This window comes from Takifugu flavidus, chromosome 21, assembly GCF_003711565.1.
Source record: "Takifugu flavidus isolate HTHZ2018 chromosome 21, ASM371156v2, whole genome shotgun sequence".
NCBI classification, from domain to species: domain Eukaryota; kingdom Metazoa; phylum Chordata; class Actinopteri; order Tetraodontiformes; family Tetraodontidae; genus Takifugu; species Takifugu flavidus.
Window position 1 is genome coordinate 1,600,384 of NC_079540.1, and position 23,403 is coordinate 1,623,786.

At 46.0% G+C, this 23,403-nt stretch overlaps 3 protein-coding genes, 1 long non-coding RNA gene and 3 other non-coding genes across 12 annotated transcripts in view; 4 read left to right on the top strand and 3 right to left on the bottom strand.

The window, feature by feature from the left end:
* LOC130518704 (E3 ubiquitin-protein ligase RNF19A-like) overlaps positions 1 to 5,440 on the bottom strand; it is a 5,796-nt gene extending 356 nt beyond the window's left edge. The window contains exons 1-10 of the mRNA XM_057021523.1: positions 5,267 to 5,440; positions 2,460 to 3,227; positions 1,558 to 1,766; positions 1,342 to 1,486; positions 1,106 to 1,268; positions 914 to 1,028; positions 641 to 799; positions 345 to 558; positions 123 to 266; positions 5 to 32 (exon numbers count right to left, since the gene is read on the bottom strand). Of these exons, the coding sequence (XP_056877503.1) occupies positions 5 to 32; positions 123 to 266; positions 345 to 558; positions 641 to 799; positions 914 to 1,028; positions 1,106 to 1,268; positions 1,342 to 1,486; positions 1,558 to 1,766; positions 2,460 to 3,094 (1,812 nt within the window). The 5' untranslated portion in view covers positions 3,095 to 3,227; positions 5,267 to 5,440. The remainder of the gene's footprint in view (positions 1 to 4; positions 33 to 122; positions 267 to 344; positions 559 to 640; positions 800 to 913; positions 1,029 to 1,105; positions 1,269 to 1,341; positions 1,487 to 1,557; positions 1,767 to 2,459; positions 3,228 to 5,266) is intronic.
* A 3,214-nt stretch (positions 5,441 to 8,654) lies between these two features.
* ptpn2b (protein tyrosine phosphatase non-receptor type 2b) lies at positions 8,655 to 13,934 on the top strand. 2 transcript variants are annotated; one of them, XM_057020287.1, is made up of 10 exons: positions 8,655 to 8,807; positions 9,255 to 9,345; positions 9,425 to 9,525; positions 9,847 to 9,945; positions 10,515 to 10,652; positions 10,920 to 11,129; positions 11,215 to 11,376; positions 11,730 to 11,929; positions 12,025 to 12,120; positions 13,339 to 13,934. In XM_057020287.1, the coding sequence occupies exons 3-10, from the start codon at positions 9,490 to 9,492 to the stop codon at positions 13,358 to 13,360; spliced, it is 963 nt and encodes a 320-aa protein (XP_056876267.1). In that variant the 5' UTR covers positions 8,655 to 8,807; positions 9,255 to 9,345; positions 9,425 to 9,489; the 3' UTR covers positions 13,361 to 13,934. The 2 variants fall into 2 exon arrangements, with proteins under 2 accessions (XP_056876267.1, XP_056876266.1); XM_057020286.1 differs by having other exon boundaries at positions 8,683 to 8,923.
* On the bottom strand, positions 13,000 to 16,447 carry psmg2 (proteasome (prosome, macropain) assembly chaperone 2). 4 transcript variants are annotated; one of them, XM_057020291.1, is made up of 8 exons: positions 16,261 to 16,447; positions 15,852 to 16,023; positions 15,665 to 15,723; positions 15,448 to 15,566; positions 15,189 to 15,368; positions 14,979 to 15,099; positions 14,400 to 14,486; positions 13,000 to 13,449 (listed from the first exon to the last, which is right to left on the bottom strand). In XM_057020291.1, the coding sequence occupies exons 1-7, from the start codon at positions 16,315 to 16,317 to the stop codon at positions 14,406 to 14,408; spliced, it is 789 nt and encodes a 262-aa protein (XP_056876271.1). In that variant the 5' UTR covers positions 16,318 to 16,447; the 3' UTR covers positions 13,000 to 13,449; positions 14,400 to 14,405. The 4 variants fall into 4 exon arrangements, with proteins under 4 accessions (XP_056876271.1, XP_056876270.1, XP_056876269.1 ...); XM_057020290.1 differs by having other exon boundaries at positions 13,000 to 13,454; XM_057020289.1 differs by having other exon boundaries at positions 13,000 to 14,323.
* A 410-nt stretch (positions 16,448 to 16,857) lies between these two features.
* trnaf-gaa (transfer RNA phenylalanine (anticodon GAA)) lies at positions 16,858 to 16,930 on the top strand. The gene has a single exon. It is a non-coding gene; the product is annotated as a tRNA-Phe (tRNA).
* Positions 16,931 to 17,091: 161 nt separating this feature from the next.
* On the bottom strand, positions 17,092 to 23,389 carry LOC130518001 (uncharacterized). Of its 2 annotated transcripts, none has more exons than XR_008947887.1 (6): positions 22,418 to 23,389; positions 19,972 to 20,058; positions 19,486 to 19,664; positions 19,308 to 19,404; positions 17,754 to 19,142; positions 17,092 to 17,178 (listed from the first exon to the last, which is right to left on the bottom strand). It is a non-coding gene; the product is annotated as an uncharacterized LOC130518001 (long non-coding RNA). The 2 variants fall into 2 exon arrangements; XR_008947886.1 differs by having other exon boundaries at positions 17,092 to 17,174; positions 17,750 to 19,142.
* On the top strand, positions 19,739 to 19,811 carry trnaf-gaa (transfer RNA phenylalanine (anticodon GAA)). The gene has a single exon. It is a non-coding gene; the product is annotated as a tRNA-Phe (tRNA).
* trnaf-gaa (transfer RNA phenylalanine (anticodon GAA)) lies at positions 21,841 to 21,913 on the top strand. The gene has a single exon. It is a non-coding gene; the product is annotated as a tRNA-Phe (tRNA).
* Positions 23,390 to 23,403: the final 14 nt, after the last annotated feature.

A 23,403-nucleotide genomic window follows, 5' to 3' on the forward strand; every position in this document is an offset into this window, starting at 1 on the left:
CCACATCTGCCTGCACTTCCAGACTATTGTCCCTGTAAAGTACAGTAACCCAAAATTAATCATCAAGCGGGGCTGATCAAAAAACCAGGACTGGGTTTTGGATTAGTCTCCTCAGTAAAGACCTTTCCAGGGGCATGTAAGCGTTGAGGATGGATCCTGCCATTGCCTTTGTGCTCGCGTTGTCGCTGGTCGTCCCCAGGCTGACAGTGGCCGACTCTCCGCTAAGGCTGCAGCGCTCCTTTTGCACGTCAGCCTGGACTTCCATCCTGGCAACACAAATCGAATCAAAAGATCAAAACCCTTCAGGACGTGCGCTACGTCTGAGGATGCCGCGGCTTTATTACCTGTTGTAACAGCTACCGGAGAGGCTGCCGGTGATGCTGGTTCCGGCGAGGGCTGTGGTGCTGGCGTCGTCGCTCATGTTGTCCCGCTGCGTGGAGCTTATTCCGCAGCGCTCCATGTGACTCCCGCTGACGCTCAGGCCTGTGAGGCCTCCGACGCTGGCGCCGTCGCTGATGCTGGGGTTGTTGAGCCGGGTCTCTGCCACCGAGGTTGTGTCTAAGGAAGAAAACGAGGCTCTATTGCAGGTTCCCGAGTGGGATTTACCCACAAATCAATGCAACGTCCCAATGACGCTCACCTGTAGCTGCTGCCCCGCTCCCTATGTTGTCATTTTCGTCATCAAATTCAATGCGCACACCTTTGCCGTTGCCAGCAGACACCCCGCAGCCGCCACTCCGGCACAGCGAGATGGGAACAACCCCGTAGACGTAAGCCAGCATGATGGGGACGCCGATGCCTGCGCCACATCATACAAACAAGAGTGATGGTGCAGCAGCGCTCCAGCATGCGAGGTGGGAGATAACGCTTTTAAAGATTCCACAGAAATATATCGGAATGGAATGTTGCCTACCGACAGTTACGGCTGCAACCACGGGTGACACGATCACAGAGAGAGTCACGCCTCCCACTATTACCAGGTTCCTCTTGTGTTTAGAGCTGTCCTTGCCCTCGTAGCGATTAAAGATCTGAGGAGATCATCATTTGTGTAAACAAAAGAAATGAATGGAGAATAAAGTAAACGTGCCGCTGGCGGCGCTCACACCTTCCTGCCCACGTAAACCGGGATACCGATGATCATGGCGGGCACAGCGATGCCTGCTATGAGGGCGATGCCCACAGGTGCCCCCACCAGGGTGCCAAGTTGCCAGAGGATCTTTTTCTTCCTGCTCCAGGGCTTCTTCCCCCAAAACGTGCAGCCGGAAGGACTGAGGGGGGAGAAAAGCACTGGTTGTTGTGGAGGTGGGTGGGGGGCTGTGTAGGAACGCAGAGCTGCCTCACCTTAAATAATGCAGGTCGGAGATCTCCTTCATGCAGAGCCAGCAAAACTCACAGCCACACACGGCGCAGGTCATGTGGTTACAACTGCCATCGTTCATTTTGATGATGTAAGCAGCGCAGCGGGGGCAGGGCTTGATGTCGTCGCCTGAAGAGGTTTATGGAGACGTCAGCCTTGTGCAAAGCCTGCTGGCACCGGCGTGAAATGGTGCACACTACCTGGGGCTCCGCTCTCCTGGCTGTAACTGAGCGAGGAGGACCTGAACCCCCTCAGCCGTGAAGTCTGAGCCCTCTGCTGGCGCGCCGTGTCACACGTCTGGTTGGGGTGCCACAGTTGTTTGCAGTGGTAGCAGAACTCCGTCCCGCAGCCGTCACGCCCGCAGGTTATCTTTGGACAGCTGGCACAGCCGAAGGCGATGACCGCATAGCTAAAAGAGAGGGCGGGGGGGTCGACAGTGGGAAGATTCAGGTACAAATTCATCTATGGGAAGCAGAATCTAGTGGATTTTCAATGATTTTTCTTCTGTAAAACTAGATCAGTCAGCAAACTGAGGGCTTATTATTAGGAAGAAGAAGAGAGGAGGGTCTAGCAGTTCACAGATATGACCTGCAGTACTGTGTTTGTTGTGACAACTGGTCTCTGTACTCGTCAAACAGGAAAAAAGGTTTCCCTTTTATCTACCTAAGAGGCAAATGCCTCAGAGCTTTAGTCAAATCCAAATAGGCTTAATTGACCTGCACCAAACAGGACAAACCGTTGCCTTCATGGTTACACTGAGCTCTGATGGTTTACATTCTCACGCTCTAATATTGAATTTGCGAGTCATAAATAATCCCACCTTGCTGCTCGTCTGAGTCCAACTCATGTAAAGAATATTCCTGCTGCCAGCTATTTATAAGTACAGCATCGAGCTGAACTTAAAGTCTTCACGTTTCCTTGAAGTTGTTCCTTATTGTGTTATTTCGGGGCATTTATTTTCAGAATCAGAAGCACCTTTAGAAAACAGAACTGAGAATCGTATTCACCGAAGAGAATCTGTAGAAAGAGCCGGACGATGAGCGTTTCTCTCTAATCGAGGCCAGATTAAAAAGCGGACAAATGCTACCCTGGTTTGTCTTACCCACAGTCGGGAGCGGGGCACCAGCGACAGTCAGGTTCAGTAATCAGCCACCTCCGCAGCATGAACTCCTCGTACTTGTCCATGAGGGCTTTGTCCGCCAGGATCAGCTGAATGTCATGGGGGTTGAAGCGCTCGGAGCACTCCGGGCAGCAGATGTTGACTCGGGACTCGGAGATTTCGATGCGCAGGTACTGTCGCAGGCAGTCGGCGCAGGAGCGATGGTGGCAGGTCATGATGTCGGGGAAGTGTTCGCGCGCGTGGCGCAGCAGGCACAGGGGGCACTCCAGCAGCTCCAACGACGACCCCAACCCCGAGGAGGTCGACGCCAAACCCGGCGCGGACTGGGCGGGTGTTTTGTCGTGGTACGGCTCTGGCTGGACGCTTTCGATGCTGACGACTCTGTCCACGACCGCGCCGGCCTGCAGAGGCCGCAACCTGCACTGATCCAGGCGGCAGCGGCGTCCGAAGAGAGAATGGAGGGACAGGCGGCGCTTCTTTGGGGTCTTTCGGACCGAAGGGAGGCTGACGGAGGAGGAGGCAGCCGACTGGATGTCCCGCTCAGAGCCAGAGCTGCCATGATGCTGCTGGACGCTCATCGCGCCAGATGAGGCGCCACAGGTGCGACGTCCAAACATCACCGCGGGACCAAACGAAAGATTTGAAAAACCGTCCGGCCTGGATCGGCGTTGGCTAGGACATGGTGGCTTAAGATTTCAGGAAGGTGGTTGGAGCCTGGTTCAAATCGCAGCGAAGGTGGAGAACGTCAATCTGAGGGAGACAGGAAGCAAAACAGAATCACCAGAAACTCCAGCTGTATGAATATTTAATGCTCTGCAGCAATCAGAAACCTTCTGGAGCAGGTTACTCCTCAGGAGGAGCTCCAACGTAGCCACAGTTGTGTGATTTATTTCAAGAGCATCATCTTAAATGTCATTGTCACATTTTGGAAGATTTTGTTGTGTGTGCGGGGGCGGGGTGGTTTATGTAAAAATGCTGCAGGCATCCCCAGGAGGGTTTGTTAGTCATGTGAAACTCTGCATCTCTGCATCATAATGGGTTTCGAGTCTGCAGAAATTGATCTCTGATAAACACACAGCCAATCTGATTAAATGGCAACGTTGGCAGGCGCTTTTATTTTTGATCAAGGGGAAACAAACCAAAATACATAACTCAAATCTGTCATTTTAAAATGTTACCTTATGGGCACAATTTTAAGAAACATTTTACAGTTTTAGTTCTTCACCGGCCAGGTTTAAGAAACTCTTTTTAGCTCCACTTCCTGGGTTTTGTGTCAGCACCAGGCTGACAAAAACCAGTAGCCTGCTGGTACTGAACCGGAGGGGGAATAAAGTAAACTCAAGTTTCCATCCTTTGCATCTTTGTTTGGGTATAAAACCCAACATTCATCCATCATTCTCTTCCTTTGGGGAGTCAAACACATGTTCATAAATGTCTGTGTTTATTAATGTTATAAACACAACGTAGTCCTCATCCCATGCTGAAAAAGCTCACAGAAACCTGCCTTCAATGGTCCTTTTGATGCGATTCCACTGCTGATAATGTCCTGAGTGGTTCATTCAAAGCGATAAGTGACAGTGCTGACGTGCGCCTTCAGGAATAATCGTGCGCCTGGTTTAATCAGTTAAAAAAAGCTCACAGCGCACGCAGAGAGTCTGACTCAGAGATTTCGTCACGTATGCTTATTCTGGTGACATTCCAGTCAGAGGGCAGACTTCCTGTTCCTGGCAATGGTTTCAGTTTTCGGTTTGAGATGGTGGAAAAAATATGTAAACCATCCGCAGCACAACTCACACTGGTTCAGGACTCTATCAAGCATCACATCTTGCCATGTTTAGTAAAATGCCATTGTATAAAAGCGGCTGGAAGTCCTTCAAATGGACCTCGATGAGCCGTCCTCCAGTTTTCAGTCGATTTAAAGAGTTATTACGAAATAAGCAGACATTTGCTATCAATTAAGCACATGTCCATTAACTGAGGAACTGACAGCTGTTTGGACATTGACATCGTGATCAAATCATTAAAAGAAAAGAAAAACAGAGCACATTATCAGAAAGCTCCTGTGAGGCTTCATTAGATTAATTGCAGTGTACACGCTGCAAAGAGTAAATAAAGAAGCACTTTGCCCAGGAAACGACCTGTTATCTGGTTAAACACTGTCCTTTTGCAGCAGGACAGGAGAAAAACGCTGCACGCAAGTGTTTTAGGCATCTGCACACATCTACGTCAAGCAACAACACATTAATGAAGCAGAAATACCAAGTGGGCAATAAATGATTGACTAACTATATTCCCAGGAGGATGATCATTATAAGCGACTGAACCATTGCGTGATCTTAAAATGCAGAAGCAGCCTTGACTTCAATTAGCGTAACTGTGCTGCAAATACAGAAGCGGCACAAGAATGGTTTTAATGCCAAGCAAAGGGAAAATGGAACACGATCTAGTCTTGTAATCCGGCTGATCAATTTAAAAGCAAAACACCATCTGGCTAACAGGGAGCTAGCTTATACCTAAGTTTAATCACATAGGCGAGCTGAAAGAAACTGGCTATTTGTAGCTATTTTTTTTTAAACTAAAAGACATTAAATGAAACTTTAATCGAGGCTATATGTTGGGTTAGAGGCTAAAGGGGAGAACATACAAGGCAATAAAGCTAAACATTGCTAGCCTCTCTTCTGCCTCGAAGAGCAGGAAGTTCTGATCTGTTATTAACGAAACGTTAGCTTAGCCACTTTACGCTATAACCATTTCACACACTATAACAATTCACGCTGAGTTGTAATTACCTTTCTCCTTTTACTCCAGAACAAGAGTGTGGATCGTCCTGTTCATGTCTCAGTGAGAAGTAGCTTCAAAAAACGTTGCCAAAAACTTCGCAGAAGACTTTCTCCTCCCGATGAGTTCAGCTACAAACACATAGGCGATTATCTCTTCCTATTTCCGGTCTGAGATTACACCTTCACAATAAAACAACATCACGCAGCAAACAAAAAACTAAACTTGATCTGTCTGTTCTGCCTTTATTGATATTCCTAAACAATCAATCAATCAATCTTTATTTATATAGCATCTGATACAATCAATCAAAAGCATACCGAATTCATACCGAATTATTCTATTTCAGTAAAACGTAGTAAAGTAAAATGATTAACCATTAAAGAACAATGTTAGGCCTATAAAATTACTACTAATACATTAATAATAAATGCTATAAACACATGTTAATGAAGACTAAATTCACTCTTTTTAACGGCATCTCCATATTTTGTTTATGCAGTAACAATCAAATGTTTCATTAGATGGTCACTGGAATTATGTGATAATTCAATTGTTTTCGTTTTCGTTTCGTTTTCGTTTCTCTTCTGCCGCTTATCCGGATCCAGGTCGCGGGGGCAGCAGCTTCAGGAGGGATGCCCAGAAAGCCCTCTCCCTGGCCACTTCCATCAGCTCTTCCGGGGGAACCCCCAGCCGCTCCCAAGCCAGGCGAGAGAGGTAATCCCTCCACCTAGTCCTGGGCCGGCCACGAGGCCGCCTCCCAGTGGGACATGTCCGGAACACCTCTAAAGGGAGGCGTCCGGAAGGCATCCTAGCCAGATGCCCGAGCCTCCCCAGCTGACTCCTCTCGATGTGGAGAAGCAGCGGCTCTACTCCGAGCCCCTCCCGGATATCCAAGCTTCTCACCCTGTCTCTAAGGCTGAGCCCGGCCACCCTGCGGAGGAAACTCATTTCAGCCGCTTGTATCCGCAATCTCGTTCTTTCGGTCATCACCCAGCGTTGATGGCCATAGGTGAGGACTGGGACGTAGATCGACCGGTAAATCGAGAGCTTTGCCTTCCGGCTCAGCTCCTTCTTCACCACGACGGATCGGTTAAGTGCCCGCATCACTGCTGATGCTGCTCCGATCCACCTGTCGATCTCCCCCCGTTCCATCCTACCCTCACTCGTGAACAAGATCCCGAGATACCTGAACTCCTCCACCTGGGGCAGGACCTCCTCCCCAACCCGGAGAAGGCACTCTACCTTTTTCCAAGCGAGGACCATGGACTCTGACTTGGAGGTGCTGATCCGCATCCTGCCGCCCCTGTCGCGACTGTCGCGGCTGCAACCCGCTTAGCCAACCTGTACCAGTCAGCTGCTTCCAGAGACCCACAGACCAGCCATGACCTGTAGGCCTCTTTCTTCAGCTTGACGGCTACCCTCACCTCTGGTGTCCACCATCGGGTACGGGGATTACCACCACGACCAGCACCAACGGCCTTGCAGCCACAGCTCGCAACAGCCGCCTCGACAATGGCGGAGCGGAACATGGCCCATTCAGACTCAATGTCCCCTACCGCCCTCGGAACACGATCAAAGCGCTATCGGAGGTGGGAGTTGAGTTCCTCCACCAAGCGTTCCCAACAGACCCTCACTAAGCGTTTGGGCCTGCCAGGCCCCCCCCCCCCACCTGATCCAACTCACCACCAGGTTGTGATCAGTTGACAGCTCTGCTCCTCTCTTCACCCGAGTGTCCAAAACATATGGCCGCAGATCAGCTGACACGACTATAAAGTCAATCATTGACCTACGGCCGAACATGGTGTTAGTTATGGCCAAACTGCGACTAGCACAGAAGTCCAATAACTGAACACCACTCTGGTTCTGATCGGGCAGACCGTTCCTCCCAATCACACCTTTCCAGGTCACGCTGTCGTTGCCCACGTGAGCGTTGAAGTCTCCCAGCAGCACGATGGAGTCCCCAGTTGGGACATTGTCCAGCGTCCGTCCTAGATCCTCCAAAAAGGGCGGGTTCTCTGAACTATTGTTTGGTGCATACGCACAAACAACCGTCAGAACCCGTTCCCCAACCCGAAGGCGTAGGGAAGCAACCCTTTCGCTCGAATGCGAGAACCCCAACGTCGAACTCGAGAGTCTCGGGGCAAGCAAAAAGCCCACCCCCGCTCTCCGTCTCTCACCCTGAGCAACTCCAGCGTAGAAGAGTGTCCAACCCCCCTCAAGGACTTGGGTGTGGAGGTGAGGCCGACCATATCTAGTCGGTAACACTCAACCACCCCCACAAGCTCCAGCTCTTTCCCCGCCAGAGAGGTGACGTTCCATGTTCCAAAAGCCAATTTCCATAACCGAGGATCGGACCGTCAAGGCCCCCGCCTTGGTCCGCCGCCCAATCCACACTGCACCGGACCCTTCATGCTCCTCCTGTGGGTGGTGGGTCCACTGGAGACGGGAGTGTCCACATAGCTGGTTCAGGCAGGGCCCGGCCAGGCCCCATGGACGTAGGCCCGGCCACCAGGTGCTCGCCATCGAGCCCCAGCCCCAGGCCTGGCTCCAGGGTGGGGCCCCGGTAACCCTCCGGGCCGGGTACGCGGCTTCTCTTTTAGATGTTCCACGATGGGTCTTGAACCATTCTTTGTCTGACCCTTCACCTAGGACCAATCTGCCTTGGGAGACCCTACCAGGGGCAAACTGCCCCGGACAGCATAGCTCCCAGGCTCATTAGGGTATGCAAACTCCTCCACCACGATAAGGTGATGGTTCACGGGGGAGTAATTCAATTGTATATGGTTCAAATATGCACGACACCTTTTAGAAAATGACATTCTCAAGTATTGAGAGTATTATTTTTTTAATCTTTCCTGGAGTCATATCTGTTCGACTGTGAAGCTCAAGAAACTTAAAATTTGGAGGAAGAAAAAAAAATCCAAAATATATATTTTGAAATATTTTTAAAACGTTTTTAATATATATATATATATTATTTTTTTTTTAAATCGTTACTGATTTTCTGCATGCTCTTATTTGTTAAGCATATTTATGTGGTGTGAATTTATTTCCAGAAGAACAACTGTATAAAAACTTCTCCTCCCTGAATACGCGTCACATTGTAAATACTGCCCCTAGTGGTCACAACAATTTTGTTTAAAGTTCTCTATTTTATTTCTTATAAAAACACGTAGATATAATTATTTAGTGGGTTATTGCTATCAATTTACCCTTATTTTTCAAGTGTCTGCTGTTTTAGGACCTCGTCAAAACCACAAATGGTTGGGATTATTAAACACGGATTAAGACGGAAAAAATTTTGAGCGGAAATTACTCAATTCTCTACGCACATATAATTGTAAATATTGATGACTTTTAATCGAACTGTCGCGGTTTTTCCCCGTTTCAAACCTCTTGGTCGATGGACGGTGAAGGACAGCGGGCGGCGCATGCGCACAACACATCCTAGCAGGCGTTGGAGGTGGTTGACGGAGAAACGAACGGAACCGTAGGGAAGTAACCGTTTTTTGACCCAAACAGCATATCTGGGACGAAAGGAGGAATGAGGTAGACGGTCGGACAGCTACGTACCGGTGTTTTAACAGACTGACATTGCCACGGTGAAAATGGACCGGGAGTTTCAAGACATAGATTCAGAGGGCCGGTGGCAAAAACTGTATCTTGTAAGTGTGTTAGCATAGCTAGCATAGCTAGATAAACTGCCTCAACCGCGCATTTTAACTGCTCACATCTACTCAAGGTCACCAGCTCTGCTGTGTAAATATTATTGACCACCGCTAGCTCACTTTAGCTTTGTGTTTTCTGCCTGTTCGCCTTGGAACTTCAGTATTTTAGCGTTAAAGATATCCTAATGACATGTTGAATATCGTTACCTAACGCACCACAGGGTGTTGTGACCACATATCGGTGTAATTATCAGACACTTGAGGAAGAAATGTGCAAGCAATGCTTGTCGCGGTTTGTCTAAATCCTTGTTGTTGTGTTGTTATTCAGGACATCAGGAATCAGTCCCACGAGTGCTCTTACAAAGTGGCAAAATATCCCGAGAACCGCAACAGGAACAGATACAGAGATGTCAGTCCGTGTAGGTGACCATGTGTTTCTCCCCTCCGACACCAGTTTGCCTCTGCAGATGCTGATTCTTTTCTCTCTGGCTCTCACAGTCGATCACAGTCGAGTAAAGCTGAAGAACACCGAGAACGACTACATCAACGCCAGTCTGATCGTCATGGAAGAAGCTCAGAGAAGCTACATATTGACTCAGGCAAGTGTTGTTTCAAAATAGCCGTCAGACCTTTGCTGGGGACGCCTTTAAACTGCTCCACGTCTCCAAGATTTTGTCTCTTTTTAGAGCTGAACAAACCTGAGGTTGGAGCTGTAGGAGACTTTTCAGAAGCTTGGTGAATTCTCAAACGTGTCCTGGGATTTTACAAGTTTATTCTTTGACCTTTTAGCTCCACAGCAGGTGGCAACATTTTTGCCTCCATGGCCACCTAAAAGACTGGGTTTACTTTTGGGAATTAGACTGTGATTTTATTGTGAATCATAATCTCTGTTGCTCGGCGTGCATGTGCGTTGTCTGCAGGGTCCTCTCAGGAGCACGTGTGGCCACTTCTGGCTCATGATTTGGGAGCAGAAGACCAAGGCTGTCATCATGCTGAACAGGGTGATCGAGAAAGGCTCGGTAAGCACGTGCTCCGCAATAACACAACAGCACAAGATAAAGAAATGCTGCCAACTGCTGAGCGTCTGATATCTGCTCGTGGAAAACTTCAGCCTCCTAAATTTGTGTTTTGGCTCCTGAGTGTTGTTTACATACGTATGAGGAACCAGGAGGCAGCCCTCACCTTTAACCTCTTTTAAATCCAGTAATCCCGCAATCTGCTGATTACACGCGCGCGCACGCACACACGCACTGGGAGTCGGACACAAACAGGAATTACGGTGGCTCATTTTCCCAGGAGAACAGGTCGAGCAGACGCCGTTGTCAGGAGATCTCACTTCCTGGAAGGATCCCTCTAGTTACGAGCAGCTAGTTGAGTGATAATATTATCTGCCTGGATTCTTGTAAGCCGGCTCTTCTGCAGGGAGGGGGCTGAATCACAGGCAATAACAGGCCCCCGTCCCAGTATGGAGGCTGATATTTGAACAGAAATAACACACAGAGTAAACTGGCCCCCTGATAAGCCGTCCTGGACTCACACACGTGCTCATTTCAACTTTGTTTTTGTCTCTTTTCTTCTCCTCTGACAGGAGAAGTGTGCTCAGTACTGGCCCAGAGCGGAGGAGCGAGAGATGACCTTCAGGGACACGCGATTTACGGTCACGCTCTTATCAGAAGACATCAAGTCTTATTATACCACCCGAGTGCTGCAGCTGGAGAATATTAGTGTGAGTGAAGGCGAGCTGGGACGCTTCGGGCCAGTTTTAGCCTTTTTACGGTGCCGTTTTTCTTTTTTTTTCTTTTTTTTTTCCTGTTTTTCCTGTCGAGGTAGATTCTCAGACGCGTGCGGCACAAAGTGACAGAGAGAATGATTGAAATGTTGGCTCGGCTCGCTGCTGGAGCGCCGCCGAACGACCTCGCCGGGACCGATGCGGCTCTGACGGGAACTGAAATGTTTTGTCTGACAATGAGGCCTCTGTGTCTTCTGCCCTCAGACGGGAGAGAAGCGAGAGATCTACCACTTTCATTACACCGCCTGGCCCGACTTCGGGGTCCCCGAGTCCCCGGCGTCTTTCCTGAACTTCCTCTTTAAAGTGCGGGAGTCGGGGGGGCTGGGGGAGGACCACGGCCCCGCTGTGGTGCACTGCAGCGCGGGAATCGGACGCTCGGGGACGTTTTCTTTAGTGGACACGTGCGTGGTCCTGGTAGGTCTTTGATTTTAGCACCGGCGTGGACAAGTCCCCAGATTTGTCCCTTTAAGTTAACATCACTCCGCTCTTCCCCGTCCAGCTGGACAAGAGGAAAGACTCGTCATCGGTGGACATCAGAAGCATTCTGCTGGACATGAGGAAGTACCGCATGGGGCTGATCCAGACCCCCGACCAGCTGCGCTTCTCCTACATGGCCGTCCTGGAAGGAGCCAAACATATCAGGGGAGATGAGTCCTTACAGGTAGGAGCGGCGCTGCAGCTGGTCATGTGACCACGAGCTAACGTGTGACTCCTTCCACAGATTTAAGGTTTATTTTAATCAACGTGATCGTTTCATAGTGGTTGAGCAGAAGAGACGGAAGGCTTATCAAATTATCTTAAAATGCCTGAAAGGGCTGTATTTATTTGTCTCCTTCATTTGGTCCTCGCGGTTTTCCGTAGATGCTACTGGCCACAGTAATAATCAGATTTCTGGCGTCCCAGATGTCACTGTTTGATAATCTGAGGACAACAGCCATAACTCTGGAGACGCACACTGGAAAACACATTTGGTACACAAAATGAGCCATTTCGGAGCTGTTCTTTTTCTTTTAGAATCGGCGGCAAGAGTCGTCAAAGGAAAAACAAGAAGTAATGTCGGAGCCCCCCGGGGCGACCCAGTCCGGCACCTGTTACCCCTCAGAGCCATGCAACGGCAGCCAGCGGGACGATCAGGAAGGAGATTGCAGGCAGGACGTGAGAGCAGCCGCACAGCCTCCGTGCACAGAACCAGAGCTGGACGGCAGCACAGCACAGTGAGTGGGCAGCGGTGCCACGGGGCGGTGCCACGGGCGCCGCCGGAGCCGGAGCGTGAGCGGAGTCTCAGCATTCCTTTCCTCATCTTTTGCAGCAAACGATGCAGAGAGGACGGCGTGTCCAAGTCGGGACCGGCCAAAACAGCCCAAAGCAAACACAGGACCAGCGACTCGGAGAGGAAGAGGAAAAGGTAGCGTCTTCTACCGTTACGCCTTTGCCCAAACGCGGCGTCCACGAACGGTCGCCATTCTAACCGGAGCCTCGGTTTTCAGGTTTATTTACACTTTAGATGTGGACTAGATTAGATTTCATAAAAACCCACCAGTTCCACATGTGAGGTCTTTTACCCCCCACGCAAATTCTGGCTCTGATGTGATCCAGCACCAGTAACCTGAGACCAGAAGCCTGGTCCTCCCCCTCAGTGTCGGTCTGTAGAGACCAGTTCAGACGTCCCTGATAACTGGTGCCGCTCCGTACACCCGTGGGATCCCCGTCGGATCCCCCGAGAGGCTACATTTGGTTAAAACCTGCTCTCACTGTTTCTCTCGGACAGTTTGGGCTGCATGTGCTGCCCGTGACAACCGTCGTGGCGTACGGACGGTGGACGGTGTCGCTTGACACCCTCCGCGACAGCAGCTGCACAGCCGCAGAATTTACCCACCCGATAAAAATGAGCACCCACGTGTTTTCCTGGAGGTGTGTGCGTGCGTGTGCGCGCGTGCTCGGTTTTCTTGGGGTTTTATTCATGTTTCTCATTATTTGCTTGCTCTTGAGGTTTCCGGGTTGCACTGTAGCACGTTGTTGTGTGGTGTGTTGTGTGGTTGTGTGTGCGCACGTGTACTTTTGTGGTTTGTACTTGCTGAAAATTTTAAATGTCAGGCTGAGCTGAAAAAAGCAAGTGGCTGATTCATGTGCACAGCAGATATAAATCTGGGGCTGTTGCAGGTTGTGTCGCCCTCATTTGTAGCTTTATCCAACAACTATTGTGATGTTCCTTTGTTCCTGTGTTGCCGTTTCGTTCCCTGGGTTCTTATTTTCTCCATCAATCATTTAGAAGGTCAGAAACAGGTCAGGTTTGTTATTACAAAAAATACTTTATTTAAGAGGTTCCTTTTTCAGTATTTATGTAATTCAATGTGCTTTAAATGCCAAAAAAGGAGACAAATAAGAGAAATTTCAACATGATGATGGTGGATGAGCCACAGAGATTAGTCATCAACGTTAGCTGAAAATAAGAACATGTGAACAGTTTGTTGTGCTGCTTTGGATAATGATCTAATGCTGGTTTGACCTGAGTGACCTCCAGATTTTGCCTTCGTGTACTGGAAACTAACTTTTTTTCTGCTCTACTCACAGTTTGAATTCGCTGTGAACCAGTTTAACTGTCTGAGACTCTTTTGTGCAACAGGCTGAAGGTCGGTGACTGCTAGCCAACGCGGGAGCTCCAGCCGTCCTCCCTTCCTGACGCCCGTCCTCCGCTTCCTCGTCCTCATCTTCTCCAAACTGTTTACAGCATCGACTTTCCTCAAAAGAGAGAAACACACACCAGCGTTTTGTCCACGGGTTGCACATCAACCTCGACCCGCGCTGCTCCTGGACTCGCACACTTTTCATACTTGTGTTTGTTTTCATGCGAGGATAAATGTAAGACAAACAGGAGCTGCGCATCCACAATTTGTAATGCCGCTCCTGTGTATTTTTAGAAAACATTTTTTTCCGAGTTACATTTAAAAAAAAAAAAGCTCTATTTTTTATAAAACATACTTGAATTTTTTCCCAGTGAGAGGAAGTAGGCCACATCCGAAGCACTGCACGCTCGCGACTGTAGTGTCTCCGTTTGTTTTAAAGACGTGTGCAAAGAAAACAACTTTTCTTGTTTTATAACTTTAAAAGAAATGTTGACAGTGCAACAGATTTGAATAGAACAGGATTTAGAGAATCTCTTTGCCACAAATTCCATCTTTTTCTGTTGATGTTACTTAAAAATAAAACTGCTACATTGTAGTTTACAGAAGCCGTCTCTTTACTTGATCACAAACCCAGTATTTCAAAATAAAAGCTGAAGCTGTTGGCGAGCAACTAACAATTAGAAGTGGTCTATACAAACATTCTTAAATGTAATCAACAATGACATTTTTAAAAAGCCAATATTATATATTAACAGCTCAAAATGGGAACAAGAGTGTATGTTTTTAAGTCTGTCAGACAGGAATCAAGTTTCAGGGGCAGGGCTGCCTGGAATACAGTGGCACGCGGCCAACCACTTTCAGTCAGGGGACGCCTCAGGATTTTCAATTTAAATATGTTCAGGCTTTATTATTTTTAAAAAGAACATTCAAATTTTACAGTCACAACAGTCTGCTTTGGTCGGCTCCTGTTTTTACACCTGAAGACTGAGCAATAAAACATTACAATTCATCACGTGATTTATATGCACATAGGAGTTTATACAGCTTGGGCTTTTATTACCAGTTATCAGAAGAGTGCTGGAGGGATTCCACTGCCAAACAGGAGACTCCAGGAAGTCGGGATCTTCCATTTGTTGCAGCTTGTGCTCTAAAATGGGATCAAAACATCATTGGATCTGAAACTTGCCATTTTAAATTGAAATTGATAAACAAAAGTATATTTTGCCATTTGCAGTTAGTCCTTTTCTACTCAGATTTAAAATGTATAAGTTACAGAAACAGCCATTATAGAGATCATATCTTTAGATACACAATAATGGCAGTATATGTATAGTTAGTGTTTCTCTTTTTGTGCCAAAAAACTGAAAATGAAACATTTTAGACTACCTTTACTCATGTTAAGTTTTATCGGGGACTTTCAGGCAGCAGCGCTAATGAAATCTGTATCAAAGAGAAACTAAATGTAAATGGCGCCCTCTTCTGGACTAAATCATATTTGTACGGTACAAGAAAAATTTCTCGTACAGGTGGCAAAAAAGGGGGACAATACTTGTGATTTCGACTAAACTGGCCCCACTGTGTCTGATTTGTTCTGGTGCTCTTTTGCAGCACAGGCAGTGAACTCCTGTCTGCTACTCACAGGGTTGTCCAGCAGGTGGAGCCAGTCATTGAGCTGGTTCACAAGCGTTAAAGCATCAGGGATGTTGTCGCCCTCTGAACAGAAGAGGAGCAGCACAGCCAGCGGGAGGTCCTCTGCACAACTGTAGAAAAGACCAAAACACGAACGTTCGCCCACTATTTAAGGGAGAATTTTAAAAATAAGCACTTGTCGCCGACACTGCGCACGTACCCGTCCGTGTAGAGTCCCTTGGTTATGCCCCCGCCAGGGATGTAGAGGCGTGACTCTGCACTGGTGTCTGTCAGCCCCGGGAAAGCAGCTACTTTCTCCAACTCCCTCCAGCCGAGCTCCTTCAGTGCATCTCCGCTCACTTTCATCAGGGACGGAGTGATCAGATACCTCACGGGAGCGCTAGCGAAGACAAAGACGGGTCAGGAGTAATGAAAAGAAAATAGAAAGTCAAAAACATAAAGAGGTGTGTGGGCAGTACCTTTGGAGCTGTTGGTCATCTCTCTGATAGGCGTGGCTGCTGGACAAAACTATTGTCCTGGAGAATCCACTCGCTTTAATCCAAGACACCAGCAGCTGTCTGAACTTTTTAGATTTGGCCTGAAAATGGACAAAAAAAGATTAAGTGGCCAAAATCATAACGATAGTACAATCAGACAAAGGTGCAGACAAAAAGTTCGACATATCTTTGCTATTACCTGAATAATCGGCGCTCTGATTTGAAGAACTGCTAATTTTTGTTCTGCTGCTGTATAAACTGTTGGTGGGAGAGCATGGAACATTGTTGAATTGATGCATGAATTTTACAAAATAGGCTAGCAAGCCTTTATTCCAATATTCTAAAATAAGTAGCACATAAAAGGGTTTGGTCTTCTTATTGGACACCTTCTGCAGGGGTGTGCAGCTCCTCGGCATCTTCTTTGCAGGTGGTGTACGGGTTGTTCCCAGCCATGGGAATGAGACAGTCTGTATGGATGAAGCCCACTCTGCTCATTTTGAGAGTGGACACGATCAGGTCCACGGCCAGCTGGGCCACATTGCCAACAGCCACGGCAGGCTGAGGACAGAAGCAACACATTTTTCAGAGCGATGATTCCATTCACATTTTCAACATGCTTATGGTATTTAGAAGCAAACAACAGTGGGTGAGTAAATACAGGTGTGGTGTTAAAGGGCAAACCCTCGAGTCTGGAAAATCTAAATGGAAACACTTAAGTGGCTACTACGAGGCATGACATGACAGGAAGCCAACTGTTCTGAGAGTGAAACTAAAACCTTCAAATTTGTCGCTCACCATGACGAGGGTAAAATCTTGGAAGCACGGCGATGCATTTTGTGAAGACAAAAACATTGTGTCTCAAAGTTGTCGGAGGAACACAGCTAAAGGTAATGTTGATGAGTAAGATGTTCACGTGAAGTGAAAGTTCTATTTTCTTGGCCAGTGCGGGGGGCCTTCCTCACTCAGCGTCGCATTAACGAGTCAGTACTTGTACATCCATTCAGAGCCTGAATTAAAATGATCGAGGCCGATCACAACCGGGGCACACGACAAGCAAAAATTTACATATTTAGTCTTTGGTGTGGAAATATTTACATAATATGTATATATATATATATATTTAGTTAGATTCCAGTGTTTTAGAAAACACGTTAATTGATACCTGGCGACCGCAATTCCGTATAGGCCTAGTAGCCAGTCGCGTCGCCGATTCAGAAATTCGAAAGCCAATCATCTGCGCGATTCCATCTTTCAGCAGCGACTCGGAGATCTTTCAAAAACAAATTAAACAGCGAAGTCAATCTTTCGACAGCAAAACAAACTGCGGTCTCATTCGTTGCAATTCATAACTAAGATATTATTAGGAAAAGTCTATTAACGCGAGGTACGGTAGCCGAAATAGCTCAGTTGGGAGAGCGTTAGACTGAAGATCTAAAGGTCCCTGGTTCGATCCCGGGTTTCGGCATTGAGGTGGACTCATGTTTTTGGTGGTGGGAGCTCAATAGGTACAGCAGCGAAAGAGGCTTAATGTATGTGAATGTGAATGTGCTGTCAGTGTCAGCAGTCAACCTCTCATTGGAAATGAATTTTTCTATATTTGCAGTCTTTCCTTTTAATTGTAGTCACCTTGTGAGTGTGAAAGCCGCAATTGCACCCCTGTGGCTCTCTCACCAGGGTCCTTTGACCCCTCAGCTGCAGAGGGCACTTTTCTATCTGTAACAACAAAAAAATCTTACTCTTGTTTCACATAACATAATAGCTGACTAATAAATGTGTAAAGTTTACACTGTAAACACTCTACTGAATGTAACAGTTCACCGTATTAAGTTCTTCCGAGGGATTTTTATCCTGCTAATAGTCATAAATCTAGATAGATTATATCCTTTCTGTCTATACCTGAGGGAAAAATGTAGTCTGCTATCTGAAATGATTAATGTAAGTTGTTTTTGGTTGGTCATGCCATTTCTTTTGTCTGGGAGCAATGTTATAACATAACATAATGTTATAACATAACAAGTAATCAGAAACGACGCACCCCAGCGTACAACTGCCAAAGAAAACAAGCAATTTCATCGGCAGAATAAAATGCAACCAGCTAAAGCTACGGCAGCAACTGCACAAACTTTATTGCAAAACTCCCGAATTAAAATATGTTCAAGTTACATTAGCGTTACAACCGCCTAGACAGTGAGGACTTGGACATATTGCATGAAGCATTTACGGTGATATTTTACGTGAAATGAAAAAAAACAACTTAATGAATAACAGACCTCAGTTTGCACACGTACCTTGTCAAATCCACGGAGATGTCCGGAATAAGCAGCGGGCAGATTTTAAAATTCTAAATAAACTCTGGGATCGATTGGCTTTCCCAAAGATTGAGACCGCAGTTTAATTTAAGATGGGGTACACTGTCGAAAGATTGAATCGTGCAGATGATTGGCTGGTGAAAGATGGAATCACGCAGATGATTGGCTGGTGAAAGATTGAATCACACAGATGATTGGCTCGTGAAAGATTGAATCACACAGATGATTGGCTCGTGAAAGATGGAATCACGCAGATGATTGGCTGGTGAAAGATTGAATCACGCAGATGATTGGCTGGTGAAAGATTGAATCACGCAGATGATTGGCTGGTGAAAGATTGAATCACGCAGATGATTGGCTTTTGAAGTTCTGAATCGGCGACGCGATTGGCTGGGCTTATGTGGGTGGGAAGAGGAGAAGCTGTGATCTTTCATTTTCCAAACCCAAGGGGCTTTGACCATAAAGAAACCTACTGTTTTTTGTAACATAACCTTTTAACCACTATTACTACTTTTACTTAGTTTTTCCAGTCAGTATAAAGTTCTTTCTTCTTTAAATACACTGTATTTAAAACAATAAGCAACAGTAAAACACCTACAAACAGCTACTTTTGTTTTATGTTGTGAAACTTGAATGACAGAAAACACAAGGTTATTTACTAAGGATTTAAAATTATTTACACAAAACATTTGCAAACCAAGTTACTAACTTAACTTTTTTTAGGCAAATAGTAAAAAATATAAATGTAATAACACAACCCCTGATAGTTTAATAGGACTTTATTAGAATTAAGCTCTTTATGTTTAAATTAACAATCTGAATATTTAATTTATAATTATGCCCGATGTGCAATAGGAGATCGGTGCACTTAAAAAATGCTGTTAAAAACACCAAGAGCCATCAAAATTAGACCTGTTGACCCGAGTGACCCAGAGAGGGAGTGTGTGGACGGAGCAGAGCAGACAGATATGAAGTGAAAAGGCCCTGAAGATTTTTAAAAACAAACCCAATTTTAAAATCAATACAATACAAGCGGACGCTAAAATTTAACTTCCACAAAGAAAGTTGGACTGCACTGAAAGGTTGAAATCATTGGCCAAACCCGTACGCCCTCATTGGTTGCTAGAGGCTTCAAAGATCGACCAAGTCAAACTCAGGTCCACATAAAAGCCCGAGCAACAATCTGGACAGATGAGGTCACGTCAGCGGAGTCACTGGGCTCTGACTTCATTGGGAATAGGTCGGCCAGTCAGTACAGCCAGAGAATTGTTAATCATGCTTTCTACCATCCTGTGACAGGTATTCATGGTGTTGGTACCGATATGGGTGGTGATGACCACATTAGGAAGGCTGAGGAGAGGATGGTCCCTGCAACAAGAGACAGATCAGGAGCCAAAATCAAAAACTGCATCAGTGTTTTTTCTGTGTTGGATCTGGGAAGATGAATATAGTGTCAGAAGTTACGTGTTGCTCTGACACCGATCAACAATCATTACTGAGATCACTAATAACCATGGAATTGTGCGGTCCCACCTTGGTAACGGTTCAGGATGAGTCACATCTAAAGCGGCGCCACGGATGGTTCCTGACCGGAGGGCGTCGACTAAAGCGTCCTGATCTACCACCTGACCTGATGCATGATGGGAAAAAAACCAGTGACTTCAAACGTTGACTAAACGGTTTCTTGGAGGCAGTGGGACACAGCTTTCACCTCTGCTGATGTTGACCAGTGTGGCTGTGGATCTCATGAGGGACAGCTCCCTGTGCCCGATCAGACCTGTAGTTTCTGGGGTCAGGTTCACTGCCAGAACCACAAAATCAGAGTCTTTCAGCAGCTCATCCAGACTCTGGCAGTATCTGGCTCCGACTGCCTGCTCCTCTTTAACATTCCTAAAACAGGAAAGAGAACGCTCAACCTACAGTCCCTATATCACCCTCAATCCCACCCTAGAGGGTCCCAACATGCCGAAATAGCTCAGTTGGGAGAGCGTTAGACTGAAGATCTGAAGGTCCCTGGTTCGATCCCGGTTTTCGGCATTGAGGTGGGCTGATGTTTTTGGTGGTGGGAGCTCAAAAGGTACAGCAGCTAAAGAGGCTTCATGTATGTGAATGTGAATGTGCTGTCAGTGTCAGCAGTCAACCTCACATTAGAAATGAATTTTTCTATATTTGCAGTTTTTTTTAAAATTGTAGTCACCTTGTGAGTGTGAAAGCCGCAATTGCACCCCTGTGGCTCTCTCACCAGGGTCCTTTGAGTCCTCAGCTGCAGAGGGCACTTTTCTATCTGTAACAACAGAAAAATCTTACTCTTGTTTCACATAACATAATAGCTGACTAATAAATGTGTAAAGTTTACACTGTAAACACTCTACTGAATGTAATAGTTCACTGTGTTAAAGAAAATGGATGGATGGATGGATGGATGGATGGATGGATGGATGGATGGATGGATGGATGGATGGATGGGTGGATGGATGGATGGATGGATGGGTGGATGGATGGATGGGTGGATGGATGGATGGATGGGTGGATGGATGGATGGGTGGATGGATGGATGGATGGGTGGATGGATGGATGGATGATAAAGACAAACCACAAAAACCATTTAAGGATGTTTATAAACTATAGACAGTACATGAAAAATGGCTCCTAGAAACGTTGATTTAAAAACATTTTAAAGTTCTGTATCTCTAATATGACCTTTGTGCAGGTCAGCTTGTAAAGATTTATGATATCTGCATAAAATTACTCACACAAGCTTTATTTACTGAGGATTTAAAAATTATTTACACATTACATGTATTACATACATTATTTAGGCAAATTAATAGTAAAAAATATAAATGTAATAACACAACCCCTGATAGTGTAATAGGACTTTATTAGAATTAAGCTCTTTATGTTTAAATTAACAATCTGAATATTTAATTTATAATTATGCCCGATGTGCAATAGGAGATCGGTGCACTTAAAAACGCTGTTAAACACACCAAGAGCCATCAAAATTAGACCTGTTGACCCGAGTGACCCAGAGAGGGAGTGTGTGGACGGAGCAGAGCAGACAGATATGAAGTGAAAAGGCCCTGAAGATTTTTAAAAACAAACCCAATTTTAAAATCAATACAATACAAGCGGACGCTAAAATGTAACTTCCACAAAGAAAGTTGGACTGCACTGAAAGGTTGAAATCATTGGCCAAACCCGTACGCCCTCATTGGTTGCTAGAGGCTTCAAAGATCGACCAAGTCAAACTCAGGTCAACATAAAAGCCCGAGCAACAATCTGGACAGATGAGGTCACGTCAGCGGAGTCACTGGGCTCTGACTTCATTGGGAATAGGTTGGCCAGTCAGTACAGCCAGAGAATTGTTAATCATGCTTTCTACCATCCTGTGACAGGTATTCATGGTGTTGGTACCGATATGGGTGGTGATGACCACATTAGGAAGGCTGAGGAGAGGATGGTCCCTGCAACAAGAGACAGATCAGGAGCCAAAATCAAAAACTGCATCAGTGGTTTTTTCTGTGTTGGATCTGGGAAGATGAATATAGTGTCAGAAGTTACGTGTTGCTCTGACACCGATCAACAATCATTACTGAGATCACTAATAACCATGGAATTGTGCGGTCCCACCTTGGTAACGGTTCAGGATGAGTCACATCTAAAGCGGCGCCACGGATGGTTCCTGACCGGAGGGCGTCGACTAAAGCGTCCTGATCTACCACCTGACCTGATGCATGATGGGAAAAAAACCAGTGACTTCAAACGTTGACTAAACGGTTTCTTGGAGGCAGTGGGACACAGCTTTCACCTCTGCTGATGTTGACCAGTGTGGCTGTGGATCTCATGAGGGACAGCTCCCTGTGCCCGATCAGACCTGTGTTTTTCTGGCGGTCAGGTTCACTGCCAGAACCACAAAATCAGAGTCTTTCAGCAGCTCATCCAGACTCTGGCAGTATCTGGCTCCGACTGCCTGCTCCTCTTTAACATTCCTAAAACAGGAAAGAGAATGCTCAACCTACAGTCCCTATATCACCCTCAATCCCACCCTAGAGGGTCCCAACATGCCGAAATAGCTCAGTTAGGAGAGCGTTAGACTGAAGATCTGAAGGTCCCTGGTTCGATCCCGGGTTTCGGCATTGAGGTGGGCTGATGTTTTTGGTGGTGGGAGCTCAAAAGGTACAGCAGCTAAAGAGGCTCAATGTTTGTGTGTTAAATGTCTACAGCATGTATCCTAATACACAGCTCTGGGGGGATTAATAAAGCATCATTATTCTTCTCTAAAACACATAATAATAATATATATATAGGGAGAGAGAGAGTAAATAAAAACATTCAAGGGATGCCTTACCTTCTTCTCCTGTTGTAATACAGGATCTTCATCTCAATTTTTTTTTTTTTTATTACGGTCAAGGCCGCAAATTACGTTCCCTTGTGCAGAATAAAATGCAACCAGCTAAAGCTACGGCAGCAACTGCACAAACTTTATTGCAAAACTCCCGAATTAAAATATGTTCAAGTTACATTAGCGTTACACCGCCTGACAGGACTTGGACATATTGCATGAAGCATTTACGGTGATATTTTATGTGAAATTTAAAAAAAAAACGTAACGAATAACAGACCTCAGTTTGCACACGTACCTTGTCAAATCCACGGAGATGTCCGGAATAAGCAGCGGGCAGATTTTAAAATTCTAAATCAACTCTGGGATCGATTGGCTTTCCCAAAGATTGAGACCGCAGTTTAATTTAAGATGGGGTACACTGTCGAAAGATTGAATCGTGCAGATGATTGGCTGGTGAAAGATTGAATCACGCAGATGATTGGCTGGTGAAAGATTGAATCACGCAGATGATTGGCTGGTGAAAGATGGAATCACGCAGATGATTGGCTGGTGAAAGATGGAATCACGCAGATGATTGGCTGGTGAAAGATGGAATCACGCAGATGATTGGCTGGTGAAAGATGGAATCACGCAGATGATTGGCTTTCGAAGTTCTGAATCGGCGACGCGATTGGCTGGGCTTATGTGGGTGGGAAGAGGAGAAGCTGTGATCTTTCATTTTCCAAACCCAAGGGGCTTTGACCATAAAGAAACCTACTGTGTTTTGTAACATAACCTTTTAACCACTATTACTACTTTTATTTAGTTTTTCCAGTCAGTATAAAGTTCTTTCTTCTTTAAATACACTGTATTTAAAACAATAGGCAACAGTAAAACACCTACAAACAGCTACTTTTGTTTTATGTTGTGAAACTTGAATGACAGAAAACACAAGGTTTATTTACTAAGGATTTAAAAATTATTTACACAAAACATTTGCAAACCAAGTTACTAACTTAACTTTTTTTTAGGCAAATTAATAGTAAAAAATATAAATGTAATAACACAACCCCTGATAGTTTAATAGGACTTTATTAGAATTAAGCTCTTTATGTTTAAATTAACAATCTGAATATTTAATTTATAATTATGCCCGATGTGCAATAGGAGATCGGTGCACTTAAAAAATGCTGTTAAACACACCAAGAGCCATCAAAATTAGACCTGTTGACCCGAGTGACCCAGAGAGGGAGTGTGTGGACGGAGCAGAGCAGACAGATATGAAGTGAAAAGATCGACCAA

Bases quoted from the DNA above. Each gene is read 5' to 3' on its own strand.
- psmg2 (XM_057020291.1), bottom strand. From the start codon at position 16,317: ATGTTTTTGTCTTCACAAAATGCATCGCCGTGCTTCCAAGATTTTACC. The intron at 15,567-15,664 runs GTAATAGCAAAG...GTCCATTTTCAG, and splicing joins TCAGAGCGCCGATTATTCAG to GCCAAATCTAAAAAGTTCAG. The intron at 14,487-14,978 runs GTGAGTAGCAGA...ATCCCATTTTAG, and splicing joins TCCACCTGCTGGACAACCCT to AGCACAAGCTGCAACAAATG.
- ptpn2b (XM_057020286.1), top strand. From the start codon at position 8,867: ATGGACCGGGAGTTTCAAGACATAGATTCAGAGGGCCGGTGGCAAAAA. The intron at 9,526-9,846 runs GCAAGTGTTGTT...CGTTGTCTGCAG, and splicing joins GAAGCTACATATTGACTCAG to GGTCCTCTCAGGAGCACGTG. The intron at 12,121-13,338 runs GTAGCGTCTTCT...TTTGTGCAACAG, and splicing joins TCGGAGAGGAAGAGGAAAAG to GCTGAAGGTCGGTGACTGCT.